The sequence below is a fragment of the Anoplophora glabripennis genome, unplaced genomic scaffold (genome assembly GCF_000390285.2).
Source record: "Anoplophora glabripennis isolate ALB-LARVAE unplaced genomic scaffold, Agla_2.0 scaffold254, whole genome shotgun sequence".
In the NCBI taxonomy this organism is placed as follows: domain Eukaryota; kingdom Metazoa; phylum Arthropoda; class Insecta; order Coleoptera; family Cerambycidae; genus Anoplophora; species Anoplophora glabripennis.
In genome coordinates this window covers 591272-609364 of record NW_019416482.1, presented here as the reverse complement: position 1 = coordinate 609364, position 18093 = coordinate 591272, and the positions used below count along the sequence as shown (strand labels likewise).

The following is an 18093-nucleotide window of genomic DNA, read 5'->3' as shown; positions in this document are numbered from 1 at the left end:
GGGAATGCATCACACTTAGGGTTGCCAGATCTATTTCATGACAGACCCGGAGAAATTGATGTCCAAAAAAAAAAAAGGTCTAGGAAATTTTGAAGTCAAATCGTTTACGAGGAAATCGATCTCTAAAAAAAAAGGTCTACAACAACAGCTTCGGGGGTAGGACGTCTTAACCCGGAGAAATGACATATTAACCCGGAGCCCGGAGATGTACCATCAAAACCCGAGGACTCCGGGTCAAACCCGGAGACCTGGCAAGCCTAACCACACTCAAAGGACAGATTGACAAGATACGTAATGGGATGTATTACACATGCCTCACTACAAACGTTGGTATATCGTCTGACCCAGACGATCGTTTATTTTTTAACTTTCTTTTCAGCAATTCAAGAACTTCAGTGGGAGTACATAGTTTCAGGTATAGAGAGCTACTATTTTCTGTCTGTCAAACTCTGTTTAAATCTTGTTTTTGACAGAAAACCAACTTTCCAACTCAGTTTCTGCCAAATTGCGCAAAAAAACAAGATTTAAACAGAGTTTGACAGACAAAGATTTTCTCAGAGTTTTTTAGATAAAATAAGTCTTGTCTTCCATACGGGGAGTTATTTTTTTGATTATTTTTTATTTTCAATGTGACAAGTCTCAATTAAACAAATAGGTAATGAAAATTTTCGCAAGAAATAATTAATATTAACAATATTTTAAAAACTTCAATATATTTCTCATAGTCTATTTTAAACTAAAAAAAAAATGATCACATATTTTACAATTGCGGCAGGCCGGCAACAATTTCGGATTCAATGCCAACGTGGTCGGATCCACGGAGGATCTTGAAGTATCCGTTTTCGCCCCAATCGGTGTTCCAGGAGTTGGCTGCCAACCAGTAGGGTGTATCATTCTCCACACCCCAACCCAGGATCTTTATGGCGTGTCCACCTACGGCTTTCCCTGCTACGTTCTGGTACACACCTGAAGCAAAACGATAATTGTAATGAGCCTTGCTCTGGCTTCATATTTTAAAATCATTCGGCGGTTAAATTGTAGTGCGACTGGCAAATGGCAAAATGTGATGACAGTTTTTGATAGGAATCCATTACCAATTTGTAAGACATCAAAACTAAGAACAGGAGATACTTGAAATCATGCTTAAGTTGAAGGAGATCTCAAAAGAGGAAATCAGTAATGCCAAGGAAAAGGATCAACAATTCCTCTATCCTTCACGCAAATAAATTTACATTTACTTGCCGGTTTTATAAACGCACATCAAAGGTAGGTAAGTTGTAAAATTTAAGTAACTTAGGTAAGTATTTACCCTAAAATTATTGTTAGGTTAAATCAAACGAAAAAGGATCTAACAAGGAAACTACCCCAACCCGAACTCTCCGGTTCCCAATATTTTTATATATGTTGTATATTTAGGGGGTGAAATAGGTACATCCTCAAAGTTAGCCCCCCAAAACAGTTTTTTCTAAATATCTGGAGTTCAAATCAATATTTTGGAATGAAAAAAAAAATGGAAATTGCTTCTTATAAAAAAAAATATTTCACATTAGATTCCGTGTTTGGAGGTTGCTACCCTTATTTTTATTTCAGAAAAACTATATTTTTCAACCATTTTTTATATATAAAAAAATTCATATTTGTTAAAAAAATAAAAAATATGGTTTATGTAAACAAATTGACAAAATTAAGTTCTTTTTTAGGGGGCGAACAACCCTCTAGTGTGCTAAAAATGTCTGTACGATTAGAATTAACATTGCAAAATAAAAAGTTTTTGCTTTTTCTCTAATCATACGAATAATTTGTTCTATTAGCCGCAAACAGATTTAAACGGATGCAAACTACCCCTCATGTTCACCCCCAAAAACAGTATTTCTGTGACATCTCAATATTTTGAAATGAAATAAAATGGAAATTACTTATTTTAAAAATATAAAATGTTTCACAAGTGATTCCGTATTTGGGGGTTGCAACCTTTATTTTTTATTTCGGGAAAACTAAGTATATTTTCAAAGATTTTTTATATATTTAAAAAATTCATATTGAATCAAAAAATTAAAAATATGATTTATGTTAACAAATTGACAAAAACAATTTCTCATTTTAGGGGGCGAACAACCCCCTAATAACCCCCTAGTGTGCGAAAAACGTCTTTACTTTTTCTCTAATCATACGAATAATTTGTTCTCTTGGTCTAAAATGGATTTAAACAGATGCAAACTACCGCTGATGTTCACCCCCAAAAACAATATATCCGTGATATATTTGGTTCTAATAAATATTTTGGAATGAAACAAAACGGAAATTACTTCGTATAAAAAACAGATGTTTCACAAAAAAAGAATTAAAAAGTATACCATCCGATATTCTCTAGAAATTAAAAATTAGGAATGTGAGTATATTATACACGAGAAAAAAGAAAAATAAATAATTGATTCAAGTAAAAAATAAAACCAACCATTAATCGATACCATTAGCTATGTTCATTTTAAAAGAAGTTTGCAACCCTTGACATTATGTCCTGTACCTACTTTTTGACAAAACTTTCTGTTTATACTGATTCAAAGAGGATTATTAAAATTTAACAGAAATATGTATTTATTAAGAATCCAAAAATAAAAAGAATATTGGTGGCTCGAATTTTAAGCTATTAAGCACGAAGCTTTGATACTCACAAACAGACAGTAGAAAAATAAATATTGGGCACTTGTTAATTTTGCCAATTTGTTTACATAAGTTATATTTTTAATTTTTTTTAACAAATATGAATTTTTTATATACAAAAAATGTTTGAAAAATATTTATTTATTCATTTATTTATTACCTACACCTATTCAACGGGATGAACCTACTTACAGAGCAGGGAAAAATGACATAAGAAAGTTAACACAATAAATACATATACATATACTACAAAGACAAGAAATCACAGAGTAGATCACAAACAATATTTCACAAACAGAAACACTAAAGAGAACATCAAAATAATTATTTAATAATAGAGATTCTAGTGTTAAAGATGTCTATACTGTCACTGCACAGCTGTCAAATTTCTACACATAACATATAAAGGAGAATATTATAGTATATTAGTACTAGCTGTTTTCAAATAAAAAGTTTCATTAGACCGTGTGCTTACAGAAGGAAAATATAGTTTTTTTGAAATAAAAAATAAGGGTAGCAATCCCCAAACACGAAATCACTAATGAAACATCTAGTCCATTGAAAAGTTACATTTGGGGTTGCAAAAGTCAGAGCACGCAATTTTATTTTTTGGATGTCAAGAGGGGGTTAGTGTAAAGTTAAATCCATGTTTGTGGGGTCGCAACCCTTGAGCGTCGGCCGCCATCTTGTAAAAAGGGCTGCGAATGGTTTTTATACTACTACTTACTATATCGGGCAAACTATTCCTCGCACAGAAAATTTGTAGACATACATTTCTTGTTGCAAATTTAATTCTCTACAACTTTAGTTCGTAACTTTTAGTCGTAGAACCAATGACAATAAAGTTATTAACGAAAATAGATAAAAATTTGGGAAGAAATTTTGTTTTGGTCGTTATAACTTTTTTTCTGGTCAGTTTACAAAAAAATATACATGAGAGCATTTTGATAGAGGGGTTTTCAAGGAATAATTTCCTACAAACTTTTTTCAAATTTTATTTATTTATTAGGATTTTATATGAGGCGTTCTTCAAAGTTTTCTTCCAGTTATGCTACCACGTGCGTGCGTGACATATTTAATTGTGAAAAGTATTTTGACTTTTGTGAACAGTATTTTGAATTTTGTGGACAAGATTTTGAGTTTTGTGAGAGCTATTTTGAATTTTGTGATAAGAATTTTCACTTTTTTAAGCGTTCATATATTCCATCATGAGTGATTGTTTTATTTGTAAAAAACCTTTATGGGAAAGTAAAATCAGAACTGTGAAGGCGAAAGGAGTGAAAACCTTACTTGATCGAGCAATAACAAAAAATGATGAGGATAATGAACAATTTTTACGAAATGTTTCGGAAGTCACTGTACATATACCATGTTACCATTATTATAGCGACAGTCTAACGGATAATGTCGTTCATCGTTTCAGCAGCAGCAGTTTATCATCTTCAGTTTCAGAAGATCCAGACACAAGCTTTGATTTTGTGAACAATTGCTTCATTTGCGCGGAAGCGTTTCAGGATCAGAGTAAGCGACAACAGAGACGACAACGGCGGGTTTGTAATGTACGTAATGACGGTAATAAAAAAAGTATTATGGACCTCATAAACAAACGTACCGACGATGTTGCAACGGGCATTGCTAATCGCATAGCTGATGTTCCCAGCTTAGTAGATATCGACATTCTTGTCTTGCTCACGGCATTTGGAAGAACACATTCAAATATATATTTTTTTAAACCATCGAAAGGACGTACAGCCGAACAATTATATTGTCCGTCAAGTTTTATGTACGGAGAAGTCATTGCGGATAATCTGTTGTTTCTCCATGCCTTCTCAGGATGTGACACAACTTCAGCAGCTTACAACATCGGTAAAATGAAATTTCTCGCAACCCTGGAGACACGTCCTGAGTTAGCTAGTGGAACAGCGTTATTCCTCAATGAGAGAGTCGACCCTACTTTGCTCACTGCCGTTGGCGAACGTTTTTTCATCTCTTTATATGGTGGCAATAAAGATGATGATTCTCTGGACAGTCTTAGATATAAACGATTCGCCAAGTCAGTGACAAAGAATACATTTAATTTGTCTTCACTTCCTCCAACACAAGACACAGCCCGCTTGCACAGCCTCCGAGTCTATCATCAGGTCCAGTCGTGGCTCGGGAATTACAACGACCCTCAAGACTGGGGCTGGAAAAAGTATGGACAAATATTGATGCCTATTCAAAGTTCAAAACCTCCAGCACCCCCTGAGCTTCTAAAGTTGATATTCTGCCGATGCAAAGGAAACTGTGGAGCAATGTGTGGATGTCGGAAGGCAGGCCTCAAATGTTCTGCAGTGTGCCTGAATTGTTCTGGGGAGACATGCAGCAACATAATGGAGATATCAAAATTGATCGAGGAAAATGATTTTGAAGATGAACTGCCAACAATGACGCCACTTCATTCTCCATCCTTCCTCGACAATTCAATATCGGAAGCTCCACCAGATCCTGAGTCGCAGCCTGGCACATCAAAGAGACTGAGGACACAGTAGATTGGGAAATACATACTAGGGATACGACGTAAAAAAAACGCGCCACCAGACTCTACCCCGTAGGGGGTGGGGAAAAGAGTCAATAACTAATTAACAACATTGCAATATAAATCATTAAAATGTTTCTTATAAAAATAATGGAAAGATGAGAGAAAACTATGCCTAATCATTCATATTAATGTATACTTACTAGTACTGGAGAATAGTGTAAGTTTCGCATCGCTGTAAAACCGTAATTAAAAAATAAAATTTGAAAAAAGTTTGTAATGGAAATTATTCCTTGAAAACCCCTTTATCAAAATGCTCTGATGTAATTTTTTTGTAAAATGACCAGAAAAAATGTTATAACGACCAAAAGAAAATTTCTTCCCAAATTTTTATCTGTTTTCGTTAATAACTTTGCTATTTTTGCTACGACTAAAAGTTACGGAACTAAATTTGTAGAGAATTTGGAACAAGGAATGTCTTTACAAATTTTAGCTGCGAGGAATAGTTTGCCCGATATAGGAAGTAGTAGTATAAAAACCATTCGCAGCCCTTTTTCTTGACATCCAAAAAATAAAATTGCGTGCTCTGACTTTTGCACGCTAAGCCCAAAAAAATGTAACATTTCAATGGACTAATCTGTTTGTTTATAAGAAGTAATTTTGCATGTTGTTTTATTCCAAAATATTGATTAGAACCCCAGATATTTAGAAAAAACTGTTTTTAGTGGCGAACTTTGAGAATGTATTTCACGGACATATTTAATAATAATAATGCAGAATTACACATACAACTAAAAGAGTTCTTTTAGGTTATGAAACATAAAACAAATACAACGTAGAGCGCAAATAACAGGTACCTACGTACAAGATAAAATAGCGGTCGTTTACGGCACGTTATTTACAAACGTTATTTCTAACATGACGTTTTAACGTAAATGGGATACATACTCGGCCTGAATGTCACATTTTAACTGAATCCTCTGCTAGTATTTTCGGCGAATATCATTGGTTAGTATATGTGGGTATCATAACCACTACGTTTATTTCCCTGTTGTCAAGTTACTATCAGCAGTTGAAATGTCGAAGATTCCCATTGGTGAATTTCATACTGAAGTGGAATTGCTCGCATTTAAAATAAAAAAAAAACACTTGAAACGTGAAACACTAAGATTAGAAAGTTACTATCATTCTCATTTTCACTATCGATTCTAGTGGAGAATATAAGATCAAATGAGATAAAAAAAAACCTAATATAAGGGATACGTACCGCTCTTGTATGATAAGAAATCCTCGTACACCTCAAAGGCGGCTTCAACGGGTCCATTCGTCAAGATTTCCAGTTGGATTTGGGTCTCGTCATTGGGGACGTTATAAATGCTGTCCTTTCTGCCGAAATTAAGCTCGTCCTTGTAACTGAGTTCGTCGGAATCGCACTGTTGGACGCAAGCCGGGGTGGGGACGAGATCAGTGCATGCCGGCCTGACAGAATCGTTGACGTGGTGAGCGCATGGTTCGATGGAATAAGCTTTGCAGCCCTGTAATGATATTTAGGATTTATCAGTGTTCTTACAGCTGCAGATTTTGAGTAGAAACTTGCCTCCGTTTCTCCGTATAGTCCGCCGGTGCTGATACCGCTTTCGGCCCAGTATTTCCAGGAGGGTTCGAGAAATCCGCCTTCGCAACCGTAGCCGCAAGTTGCGCAGCAAGTGAGCAGGTCTTGAGCTGATAAGGATACTTTTTTTTCGCCGTTGGAATGGATGCAGATTCTGTCACTCATGGCTTCGACGGCTCCCAAAGCCTGAGAAGAAATAACCGTTCACTTATAATTCGTCTTTGAATTTTTTTAATCTCTTGGAATGCACATTAAGAAATAATTAAGAAAGTTGTAGCTATCAACAATATTTTATGGTTATATTGAATTCTGCACCAAGTGTAATAAACCGAGTTTATGTTTCTTTTTAATTGAACACTTATCTAACTAGATTTCTATTTCAGGTTTCAGGATTACAATGACATAAGATTTGAAGAATAATAAATAAGTAATGCACTGCTCTGCACAGGCTGGTCCATTTTCGATGGGATTTCAAGGTATCTCAGAAACTACTAAAGATATGATTAATCTGACACCACGTTCTCGAGCTCGATTTTCATGGCAAACTCGACTATCAAATCAGAAATTTGCTATATTCATTTGTTTCTGAGTTACAGGGCGTTTCTCATTATTGTGACACTTTTGAACATGTCTGTATCTCAGCTGTTAAATAAGTTAGAGTTAAAGTGAAAACTGCTCAAGACTAATTCTTTGGCGTAGAATCGTAGCTGCTATAGTTATTTTTCCAAACACAGAAGATACGGGGTGTTTTATATTCGAACCTTTTTTACATTTTAATATAGCTGGCTATGAAAGAAAATACATACAAAACTATAATTCTTACTTTTACAAAACTCATATCTGTTGTAAAAATATGACGTTTATTTAAAATATATATTACAGATAAGAAAAGACAGAGTTTTCAAATTTTTATTCCACTTCAACTGAAGTTACAATATTAAACGTAAATTAAACAATAGTAAGTACCTACATCAATAAAAACTTTCAAAAATGATAGCTAAATGTTCAAATTGCCGTCCCTCAACTGTCACACATTTCACGCATCTTCTGGCAACGCTTCGGGTAGCATTCATTAAATGTATAGGTATTTGAAATATTATTAAAAGGAATTTTAAATATAATGTCTTTTAGAAAACCTCAAAGGAAAAAGTCCAACGGACTCAAATCAGGTAACCTAGCTGGCCATCTGATCGGTCCGTTTGTTCCTATCCACCTATCTCCTAAAATTTCGTTAGTATTATATTATCACACGAGTATATGTTGTGCATTTAAAATAAATGTCATATTTCTACAACAGATATGACTTTTGTAAAAGTAAGAATTATAGTTTTATCTGTATTTTCATAACCGGTCATATTAAAAAAGAAAGAAATATATAATTTATATATAAAACACCCCGTATCTCCCGTGTTTGTAAAAATAACTATAGCATGTGATATATTGCTGAAAAGCGAAAAAAAATCTCTATTTTTTAGGCCTTGGCCAGCTAAGATTTCCATTTGAAAAAATATAACTTTGGGTCATAACTTCGATATCTTAAGGTCTACTAAAAATCTAATACTGACATTCAATTCTACGCCAAAGAATTTGTTTCGAGCAGTTTTCACTTTAACTCTAACCTATTTAACAGCTGAGATGCAGACATGTCAAAAAGTGTCACAATAACGAGAAACGCCTTGTAACTTAGAAACAAATGAAGGTAGCAAATTTCCGATCTGACTGTCGAGTATGCCATGAAAATCGAGCTCGAGAACGTGGTGTCAGATTTATCATATCTTTAGTAGTTTCTGAAATATCCTGAATTTCCATCGAAAATGGACCAGCCTGTACAGAGTAAACCAATGTAGTCCAGTCACTGAAGGCAAAATTAAGGTAAAAGCTCCCAATTTTTTCGGATAGCGTGGATTTTCCTTAAAATTTATATACAAGCTCATCTGACCCCCATTTAAAAGTTATCTTGTCTAGATGTGTGCTTTTTTCTATTTGGGGGTGAAAACTACCCTTGTACGAAAAAAATGCGATATCAAATAAAAAAATTTTTATATACATTATAAATGGATGTATTGTACAAAATGTTCTAAAAATGGTCTGTTATTTTTTACATGTGTATGTAATAAAATATTTAATTTTCATCACTATCATCACTATCTTCAGCCTCGCCTTGGTCCAAAATTGGAGGACAATTGTTACAATTATCGCCAGAACATGAACCACACGTGGAATTGCAAAAAAGTCCAACTTTTCTGCAACCACAAATTGCGCCGCATCCTTTTTTGCAATTGCAAAATATCATCCTAAGTAGTTCATCTGGTGCGGGCTTTTTTTGCATTTTTATTGGTTGCATTATGTGTGTATGAATATTATTAAAACGGGACTAATGTTGACACTTTTAAGGAAATTCTCGTCGCTTTTTGTGAGTCGAATAACTATTCTGACGATGACAATAAACATTTTTTTTCTTCGAAATCCAATTTTAAATACAATGTACTCCTTTTCAAATCTTTGGACTTAGATTTATTTGAAATTGTGTTCGGAACAAAAATTTAAAAATAATTTAACAAGTTAATTTTAAATTTAAAGTATTAATGACCAATTTTTCGAATAAATCTAGAATCTAGTGTATAAAAGGCAAAAGTCTAGATCATACCTTCATGTCAAACATACCGAGACTGGGATAGATATACTACTTAGTAAGGTCCAATCCACTTGCAGATTATAAAAAACTATTCGAGTTATAAGCATGCGATCTAGATTTATTATAAGACCAACATAAATCGACATAAAAAGCGAGTGGCGGCAAATTTGGACCTCTTAATTGTCCATGAATTACAGATTTTGCTACGTTTGTGTTTGAATACATACCCAACAAGATCCGCAGGAAGCTTGGTCCCTGATCTCGCCGATGATGGCAGCACAGTCGGCCCATTGTTCGCGGGCGTCGAAGGACTCGGGGATGGTTTCTCTGCTGCCCACTTCGTGTCCCCTGACGGGCAAAGTCTTCACGGAGGTCTTGATGACACCGGCCAATCCACGGATATGGTTCAAGGACGTGTTGACGTGGAAGTTTCTTCCTGCAGTCCACGTAGACTGCTTACCGTTGATGATGTCGATGAATTCGTCTGAGAGCGGGTGCACCTCTACGCTGGGTAGAGCGTAGGAGACGGCTACCAGGGCTAGACACAAAATTATTTTCATGGTAACGGATCTGGAAGAGAAATCAATCAAGAAAAAGTTCAGATAATTAAAAACATACAGCCCTAATTGTTTTGTAAGGACTTCTAGGAAAATTTAAATCGATGTAAATTAACTCACAATAAAACGAAAATCTAATAATATTTCCCAGTGTATTTTTAGAAAGGTTTTATTTGCTGTTCTGATTAAGAAACCATCGTACTTACCACTACTGCAACTGGGCTAAGATTCACAGAATAACCTGAAATCTACTAACGTTCAACTTGAGTGCAGACTGTATTTATAACAGTCTGGCATCCGGTTGGCTGAGTAAGTGATTGATAATTCAGAAAATATTTTTTTGATACAAGCAAATAACAGACTATCAGTAGGTACTTGAGATCAATATAGATTCGTATCTGTATTTTAATCAAGACGGAGATTCATTTGGGCACCTAAAGGATAATTTCGCATTTGAAAATATAAATTTAAAACCCCTGAAGTCGACTGAAGGGTTATAATATCTTTATCTTTAAATTTACGTTAGCAGTCTACAAGCCTTATTTTTTTACATTACCTCAACAATATTAGTAATTTTAGTCTATACTCCGCGGTCGAAATTATAGAGAGTGATTCATCGCTAGCTTTTGGACAAGTAAGGGGGATGAAGCGTGCCGGGAACGAAAATCCATTGGCGTGTCTGCGTAAAAGGCAACAAGATATAGAAAATAATGAAAAAAGATAATAAAACATAACATCTAATATTTTTTTACGGTTTGCTATTCACTATAATAGAGATAAAATAAGATCCACTTCCTATTTGTGGAAGGGCGAAATGGGCGGTGACTATTAAGACGCGTTCATTATAGCCATCTTTCTCTATCGCACGGATTTATATGACTTACTTTATCGCGCTCACATAACGGCCTATGAACCATGGGAACTTTCCGACCCTGTATCTATCTATCTATTATTATTAGTAACTGCAAGTACAATAAAGTGCAAATAATTGTTCTTTCATTAAGAAAACAATGAAATGTAAACTAACTGAAATTTAAAATTATAATAATTTTTGTCCTTTCAACTTTATTCTAAATATCATAAAATAACGTGACAATACATTTATAAGTTATTATTAATTATTTCAAATTTTTGATTGCTATTCTTTAGAAACTGTCACAACATTAAAAATTAGAGAAAAATTCTTAGAAAACCAGCCGCACTCATTTTATTTATTGTTCTGTTTCAGTTGCAAAATACCAAATCATAGAAATTCAGCTAATAATTCCGATTCTAGGTGAATGTTCCATGGATATAAAATAAATTCAAAATACTTGATATACCTGTAGTCCAGTAATTACGTGCTGTAAACTGTATTGTAATAAATTGGAAAAAAGAGATTTTTGAAGATATCTCGTTACTACCATTTGTTACCTAACTGTTTTTGCTTTTACAGCAAAAACAGTTAGGTAACAAATTAAAGACCAGGAAATTTGCTACAAAATAGGTTGTAACCATTTTCTTTATAAAACCGACCCGTTTTGGATAGGAGATTAACAATGATCACCATTTAACGTTCAGTGAAAAGTAATACCCATTTTCACACCACCATGAGGAGTATATGGCGCCTTTTTTTTCTGTGGTTTGCCCAGTAGGCCTAATGGAAATGAAATTGCAATAACTTATTTCACTTTGATACCTCTGAGCGACAAGCTTTATGTTTTTGATAGTTGAAGGCAACGAAACCTCAGTCAGTCGTGTGGGATCAATTCTTCTAGCGCAGTAGCTTCGTCTCTAATTTCTGTATCGATTTTATTACACAGTAGTTCTAAGATCGTATCAGTGTCTTCACCATCATCATTATCTTTCAATGCTTGAGGCATGTTATCACATCTATTGTCAGAGTTCGAGCAAATTATAGAACAGTTGAGTCTTGCTTTCCTACATCCACATGCTCCCCGATAGCCTTTCTTACATTTACAAGAAATTAGTTTAAGAACTTCTGGAGCAGGTGCTTAGACTGTAGTCAGAGGGATAATACCATTTTTGTCTTTCTTCCATCCCCATTGATCTGCAAATTTTTCATTATCAATCCATTGCTGTACTTGATGATGCGTTGGAAATGAATGTCGTCTTGCTGCTGCTTCTGTAGAAGGCAATGAAGCGATATTAAATTTGATCCTATATGCACTAGCAACCAGCCCCGGCTTCGCACGGGCAAATATAAAATAGCCCATGTTACTCCGAGGAGATGTAGCTTTCGGTAAATTTGGTTGAGTAGTTTTTGAGTTAAGTTTGAGTTTTAAGTTAGGTATCTAACTACCTAAAGAAAACAAACACGAAACAAACATGCGACTATGAAGTTTTAAATGATTCACGATAAGAAAAAAAACAAATTATTAAAACTCAATGAAATAAAAGTATGTTTGCAAGTATCTATGTATGTTCCGACTACCTAAAAACAAAAAATACAAAACAAAAATGTGACCTTAAAATATCGAAAGCAATTATAACTTTCCAACAACACCCAGAAAGAAAACACAGTTGTCAGTCGTCACTTCCATTCTATCACCAAGTCAGTTTAATATAGGATCACGCGCGCGTTATCGTTCGGCTTCTTAGCTAAACAGTAGGCAAGACGGTGCGGGGAGAGGGTCGGCGATCGCATCAAACGAAGCAAGGCGCTTGAATTTTATTCTCGCGTCCGTAATTTTTTTGCGATTACTCCTAAGATATTCATTTAAATTATATGTGTAAAACAGTAAAATAATGTGCATGACATGCTTAAAGCCTCTAACTTATTTAAAATGATAAGGATTAATACCGTATTTGTGTAAATAGCTTTTACATTACCGCTTTATAATTGCCAATTTTTTAAAGTATTAAAATGGATATAGGTAGTATGTTAACTTTAACATATAGACATATGCCATCGCGGACTTTTCTGTAGGCATATATAAGATACACAATTCCACCATACATTGATATACTACATAAACTTTCGGACCCCACACGAAATTAATTTCGTTACGCATTATTTTGATTTTGCTATATCTCCTAAGGTATTCATTTAATTTGCATGGTGTAAAGGGAAAAAATAATCTTCATGAAATGCTCAAGCCAACTAACGTATTTAAAATGATATGTATTAATACCGTATTTGTGTAAATAGCTTTCCAATTACCGCTTTATAATTGCCCATTTTTTAAAGTATTAAAATGGATATAGTATATTACCCTTAAGAGATAGACATATGCCATCGCGGACTTTTCTGTAGACCTATATAAGATACACAATTCCACCATACATTATTTTGTTATATCTCAAAGGGTTTAGGCAGCGTTATATATCGTTAATGTACCTATACAAAAACTTAACAAATTATATACTAAAACCTTCCTCGAGAACCACTCTATCCATTGGTGAAAACAGCATGAAAATCGGTGCAGTAGTTTTTGAGTTTATCCGAACAGACAGACAGACAGACGCGGCGGAGGACTTTGTTTTATATGTAGTATGTGTGTAATTGGTTCAGGTTGTGCAGAGGTATAAATTCCTTTTTATTATAGCTGTAAAGTCTGAGAAGAAAGTATTTTCCAGCTTTAGCTATACTTTCTTTGTCAGCATCTTCTTCTTTAACGCCACGCCACGGTAGCGCAGTCGGTCGAGAGTGCGGTGGCAAGCATTTCTCGGCTAGGCTTCCTACTCTGGTCCAGGTTCGATCCCCGGTGTCGGCACTGGCAATGTCGATGGATAATGGGTGTTTGTCCGCGTTTTTTCAAGTGTAGCCCCCTTCCGCACAAGCCTTTGACTTTTGGATTTGGGGGTTGTCTCATTTCTGTGGTGTGTTTAAATACTTTTAAAACTTCTTGAAGATTAGGGTTTTCTGAAACACATTAAGTCAATGGTCAACTGTTGCATTTGAGCGGTAGGTTTTACACATTAAATGCATATTGTTTTACACGTTACGTAGGTACTTGGTAAACTTTGTAATTCTCACACATGAAAACGGTCAGTTTTATGAAAAAAATGATATAGACACATTTTATTGAGAAAATTGTGTAGTTTAATTTATTACAATATCAAATTTGTTGTAAAATCAACCAGAAACAGAAAATTTCAAAATGTAACGTAAAAAGATAGGATACTTAGTAGAATTAATTTTCTTATAATGATTTTGATAGTGGAAGGTAGTACATGTTATTTTTTTTGTGTGTTCCGAAAAACAAGTGAAACACAACGGGGAAAGATATAAGCAATATTCGCAACGCTTGCATCTGTCAAAATTTTTATAAAATGTCGATTATCTCGAAAACGGTTAGATTTTATATTTATTTTGTCGATAATGCAATAATATACAGGATGTTCTATTTAAAATAACGAATATGACAGCTACTTCCGGTATAACGGAAGTGCTACATTGATGGCATTATTTTCATTGAATAGAGCATATCTTATAACCCCCGTAAACAAGATTTCAGAGTCATATTATTTTTGTTTATCTGAAACGTTTAATAGGCCACTTACCGTCAAGAACCGTGTGATCGTATTGAAACGTTATTACTTTCTATTGTTAACTTATTAATTGCTATTGAAATAATCAGAAACGTTACGCACGAGATCAATCATTTATTTTAAGTGTCACACTCCAGGTATATCTAAATGACACCGAAAAAATGTAAGGGGCAATTCTCTGATGAAAATTAATAGGGTCTTTGATATACAATTATTTGAAAAAACTGTCCCCCAAAAATTAAAAAAAATGTTTCTTTTTTATCTTCCATGTACATCAAGCTAAAGAAACCAAACATGGTGACCATTATCTGTCAACAAAACTACACTTTTTGAAATTTTTTCAACCCTGAATTATTTTTGTAAGAGGTTGAAATAATCAACCCCTATGATATTTTTTCTTATAATTTTGTTGATAAAATTTTTTCCTTTCAAAATATGTCTAAAAAATATGTCTAAAATTGATTTACTAACTTTTTTCGAAAAGTTAAGGATTTGTGAGAAAAATAAATGTATTGCAATGCATTTTTAAAATATGAGCTGTTTAACACGAGTGTATTTTAAAAAATGGAAAACAAAAACTGGGGGTGCATCAGAAGCAAAAAGGGGTCCACGAGAATACATCACATTTAAACAAGTCGTGACCGAAATTTTGGTTTTCCTTAAATGGAATAACACATATAATAGGTACTATGTACATTGTACTTAAGTACATCTTATCTTATAATAGGCATATAAATTACATATATAATTGTTTATGAAACAGGATGAAGATTTGGAGTTAAGATTTGGGGAACTTTATGCTTCATGCTTTAATCATGGGAAATTCGAGATAACTTAATTGCTTTGAATTTTAATTAATGCTAATTGTTAGAATAATATCAGTTCAATCAATCTATTTCGTTTTACTTATAAAATTATTCTTATACTTTTGTTATTGAAATTTGTTAGTTTCTTATATTAAACCAATGCAGGTATTTGGCTTAAATTAAATTCAGATTTTTTGCGATGTGGAATTAATAACAGGGCTGTTTATATATCAAATTGTAGGTAATTCAAATTTTTAATAAATAAGACAATACTAATTGATTGTAATAAGGAAGTGAAATGTAGGTAATTTTCTTTAATAAATAAGAAAACATTATTTTTGGATAATTTCTATGATTGACCTCTATTAAGCATTAAGTGCATTAGTGCCTACAGTCTTTCTAACACCTTCCTTTGTCGGTTTCAACACATTCTTGCATAAACTCCTTAAAATAAAAAAAAATACGTACTTTATAACGGCAAATGGTATAACCGTTGAATGAGTAAATAGAGTATCATTTATCTAGGGTAAATAGTACTATTTCTTCATTCAACACTCAACGCTACTACAGACTTTCCATTGCAGAGATCTGTCCGAGTCAATTGTTCTGCCCTCTATACGTCGATTGCCTAAGTTCATCTTAACCTTTGAAAAAATGAAGAATTTTCTGATCCTCTCCCAATAATCAAATTTTCAACTTTTATATAGAATTGAAAGATGACAGAAGTAGTAGTAGTAGGTTAACAACATTTAATACTAATAGATTTAATGGTAAGATGGATTTATGATCTAAAGCATTTTAATTCTAATAGTTTAAGCCTTCTTCCGCATGGTTGACCGGTCATTTCGCCAGCACCAGCACATTATTAAAGTTTAAAAAACCCATTTACACGTGTTTTCAACGAGCCATAAAAACCATTTTAGTAGTGACGTAACTTTCACACATCACGAAGAACATAATTTTTTACTATATCGATTTTCGACCTTATATTCCGTAGCCAAAAGTGGCAAAAAATTAATTTATCGCAAGTCATTAACATGAGAAACTTATAAGAACTTTTAAACCACGAGTCACTCATTAAAAAATGTTAGATTTGGCTAACTGATAACTTGATAATTTTGTTATCTTTAAAAATGTCAGAAAGAAAAAAAATATCAAATTTATTAGAAGGAATTTATCGCTTTTGCTAACAAACCAAAGGTATAGGTACCAACTTTGTTTTTTCTTGTGGAATACCCTGTACATTTTTGCATATTGTGACATAATTTATTTTCTCTAATATTAAGAGAGATTGTGTATACGAGGGTGGTCTGAAAAGTTTCCGACCTAACAAAGATACAAGACATTTTTTCAGAATTTTTTTTTTATTTTTCAACATAGTCTCCTTCTCCCACACACACTTCTCCCAGCGATGCTCCCATCTCTGTAACCCGTCCAAATAGTACTCGGCGTTTTTCTCTGCAAAATAATTTTGTTCACGAAGGTGATTGCCTCTTCATTTGACGAAAATCTCTGTCCTCCGAGAGCAATTTTTAGATGAGGGAACAAAAAGAAGTCGCTTGGGGCTAGATCTGTTGAGTAAGGCGGATGGTCAAGCAGTTCGAACCGTAATTCGTGGATTTCCGCCATGGCAATCGCTGAGGTGTGAGACGGTGCGTTGTCTTGGTGAAACAGGATTTTCTTTTTCTGCAAATGTGGCCGTTTTTCCGCAAGTTCTGCCTTCAGCTTGTCAAGTAATGATGCGTAGTATGCTCCTGTAATGGTTTTTCCTTTTTGAAGATAATCGATTAAAATAACTCCATGTCTATCCCAAAAAACAGTCGCCATCACTTTCCCAGCCGAAAAAACAGTTTTTGCTTTTTTTGGAGCCGGTTCCCCCGTTGCAGTTTGGACTGTATTTTTGTTTCGGGCGTATAATGGTGTATCCAAGTCATCTACAGTCGGCGCCAAAACTCGGATTTATTGCGCCTAAACTGCGCCAACAGAGCGTTGGAAATGTTCATTCGAACACGTTTTTGGTCTAACGTGAGCAAACGCGGCACCCAACGCGCGGACAGCTTTCTCATGTTTAAATGTTGATTTAATATGTGACAAACACGTTCTTTTGACATGTTCATAACCTCAGCTATCTCTCTCACTTTAATTCGGTGGTCGTCTAGCACCATTTGGTGATCTTTGGCGATGTTTTCGTCGGTAGTTGCAGTTTTTGGACGTCCCGAACGTTCATCGTCTCCCAAGCTCTTACGACCACGTTTAAATTCAGCTGCCCAAAATTTCACTGTGGTAAATGATGGTGCAGAGTCCTCATACACAGAATCCAACTCATCTTTGTTTTGCGTAGACGTATTGCCTTTCAAAAACCAATATTTAATGACAGCTCGATACTCGATTTTGTCCATTTTCATAAAAACACTCACATCAACTCACTCAAACGACTGTTACATAACAACTGCGCGTCCAAAATGGCTGAAACTTTGGTGAGTAACTGTCAACAGATGAACAACGAAATTTCACAAAAAGGTTTCCAAATTCTTGCAAAAATAAAATTTGACAGTAACTAGGCTGCCGCGGCCTATATATTTTGCCGGACATTTAATGATACGTCTTCCAATAACTCCGGCAAACGATTTTGCAAAAAATCTAGATATGAAGCACCGTTTAAGCGTCTAAGCAATTCAAAAGGTCCTGTTAAAGTGTTATTAACGATCCCGGCCCACATGCTCACTGAAAAGTGTTACGTACACCATTTCGACTGAAAGATGCTTTATCTGTAACAAGTATTTGCGCTGTAAATTGAGGATTTCTTGCAT

At 34.4% G+C, this 18093-nt stretch overlaps 1 protein-coding gene across 1 annotated transcript; it reads right to left on the bottom strand.

Moving 5' to 3' along the window:
* Positions 1–687: 687 nt before the first annotated feature.
* LOC108908125 (cathepsin B-like) lies at positions 688–10284 on the bottom strand. The gene is made up of 5 exons (XM_018712048.2): positions 10190–10284; positions 9654–9996; positions 6777–6977; positions 6447–6714; positions 688–966 (listed from the first exon to the last, which is right to left on the bottom strand). The coding sequence occupies exons 2-5, from the start codon at positions 9984–9986 to the stop codon at positions 761–763; spliced, it is 1008 nt and encodes a 335-aa protein (XP_018567564.1). The 5' UTR covers positions 9987–9996; positions 10190–10284; the 3' UTR covers positions 688–760.
* Between the last annotated feature and the right edge of the window lie 7809 nt (positions 10285–18093).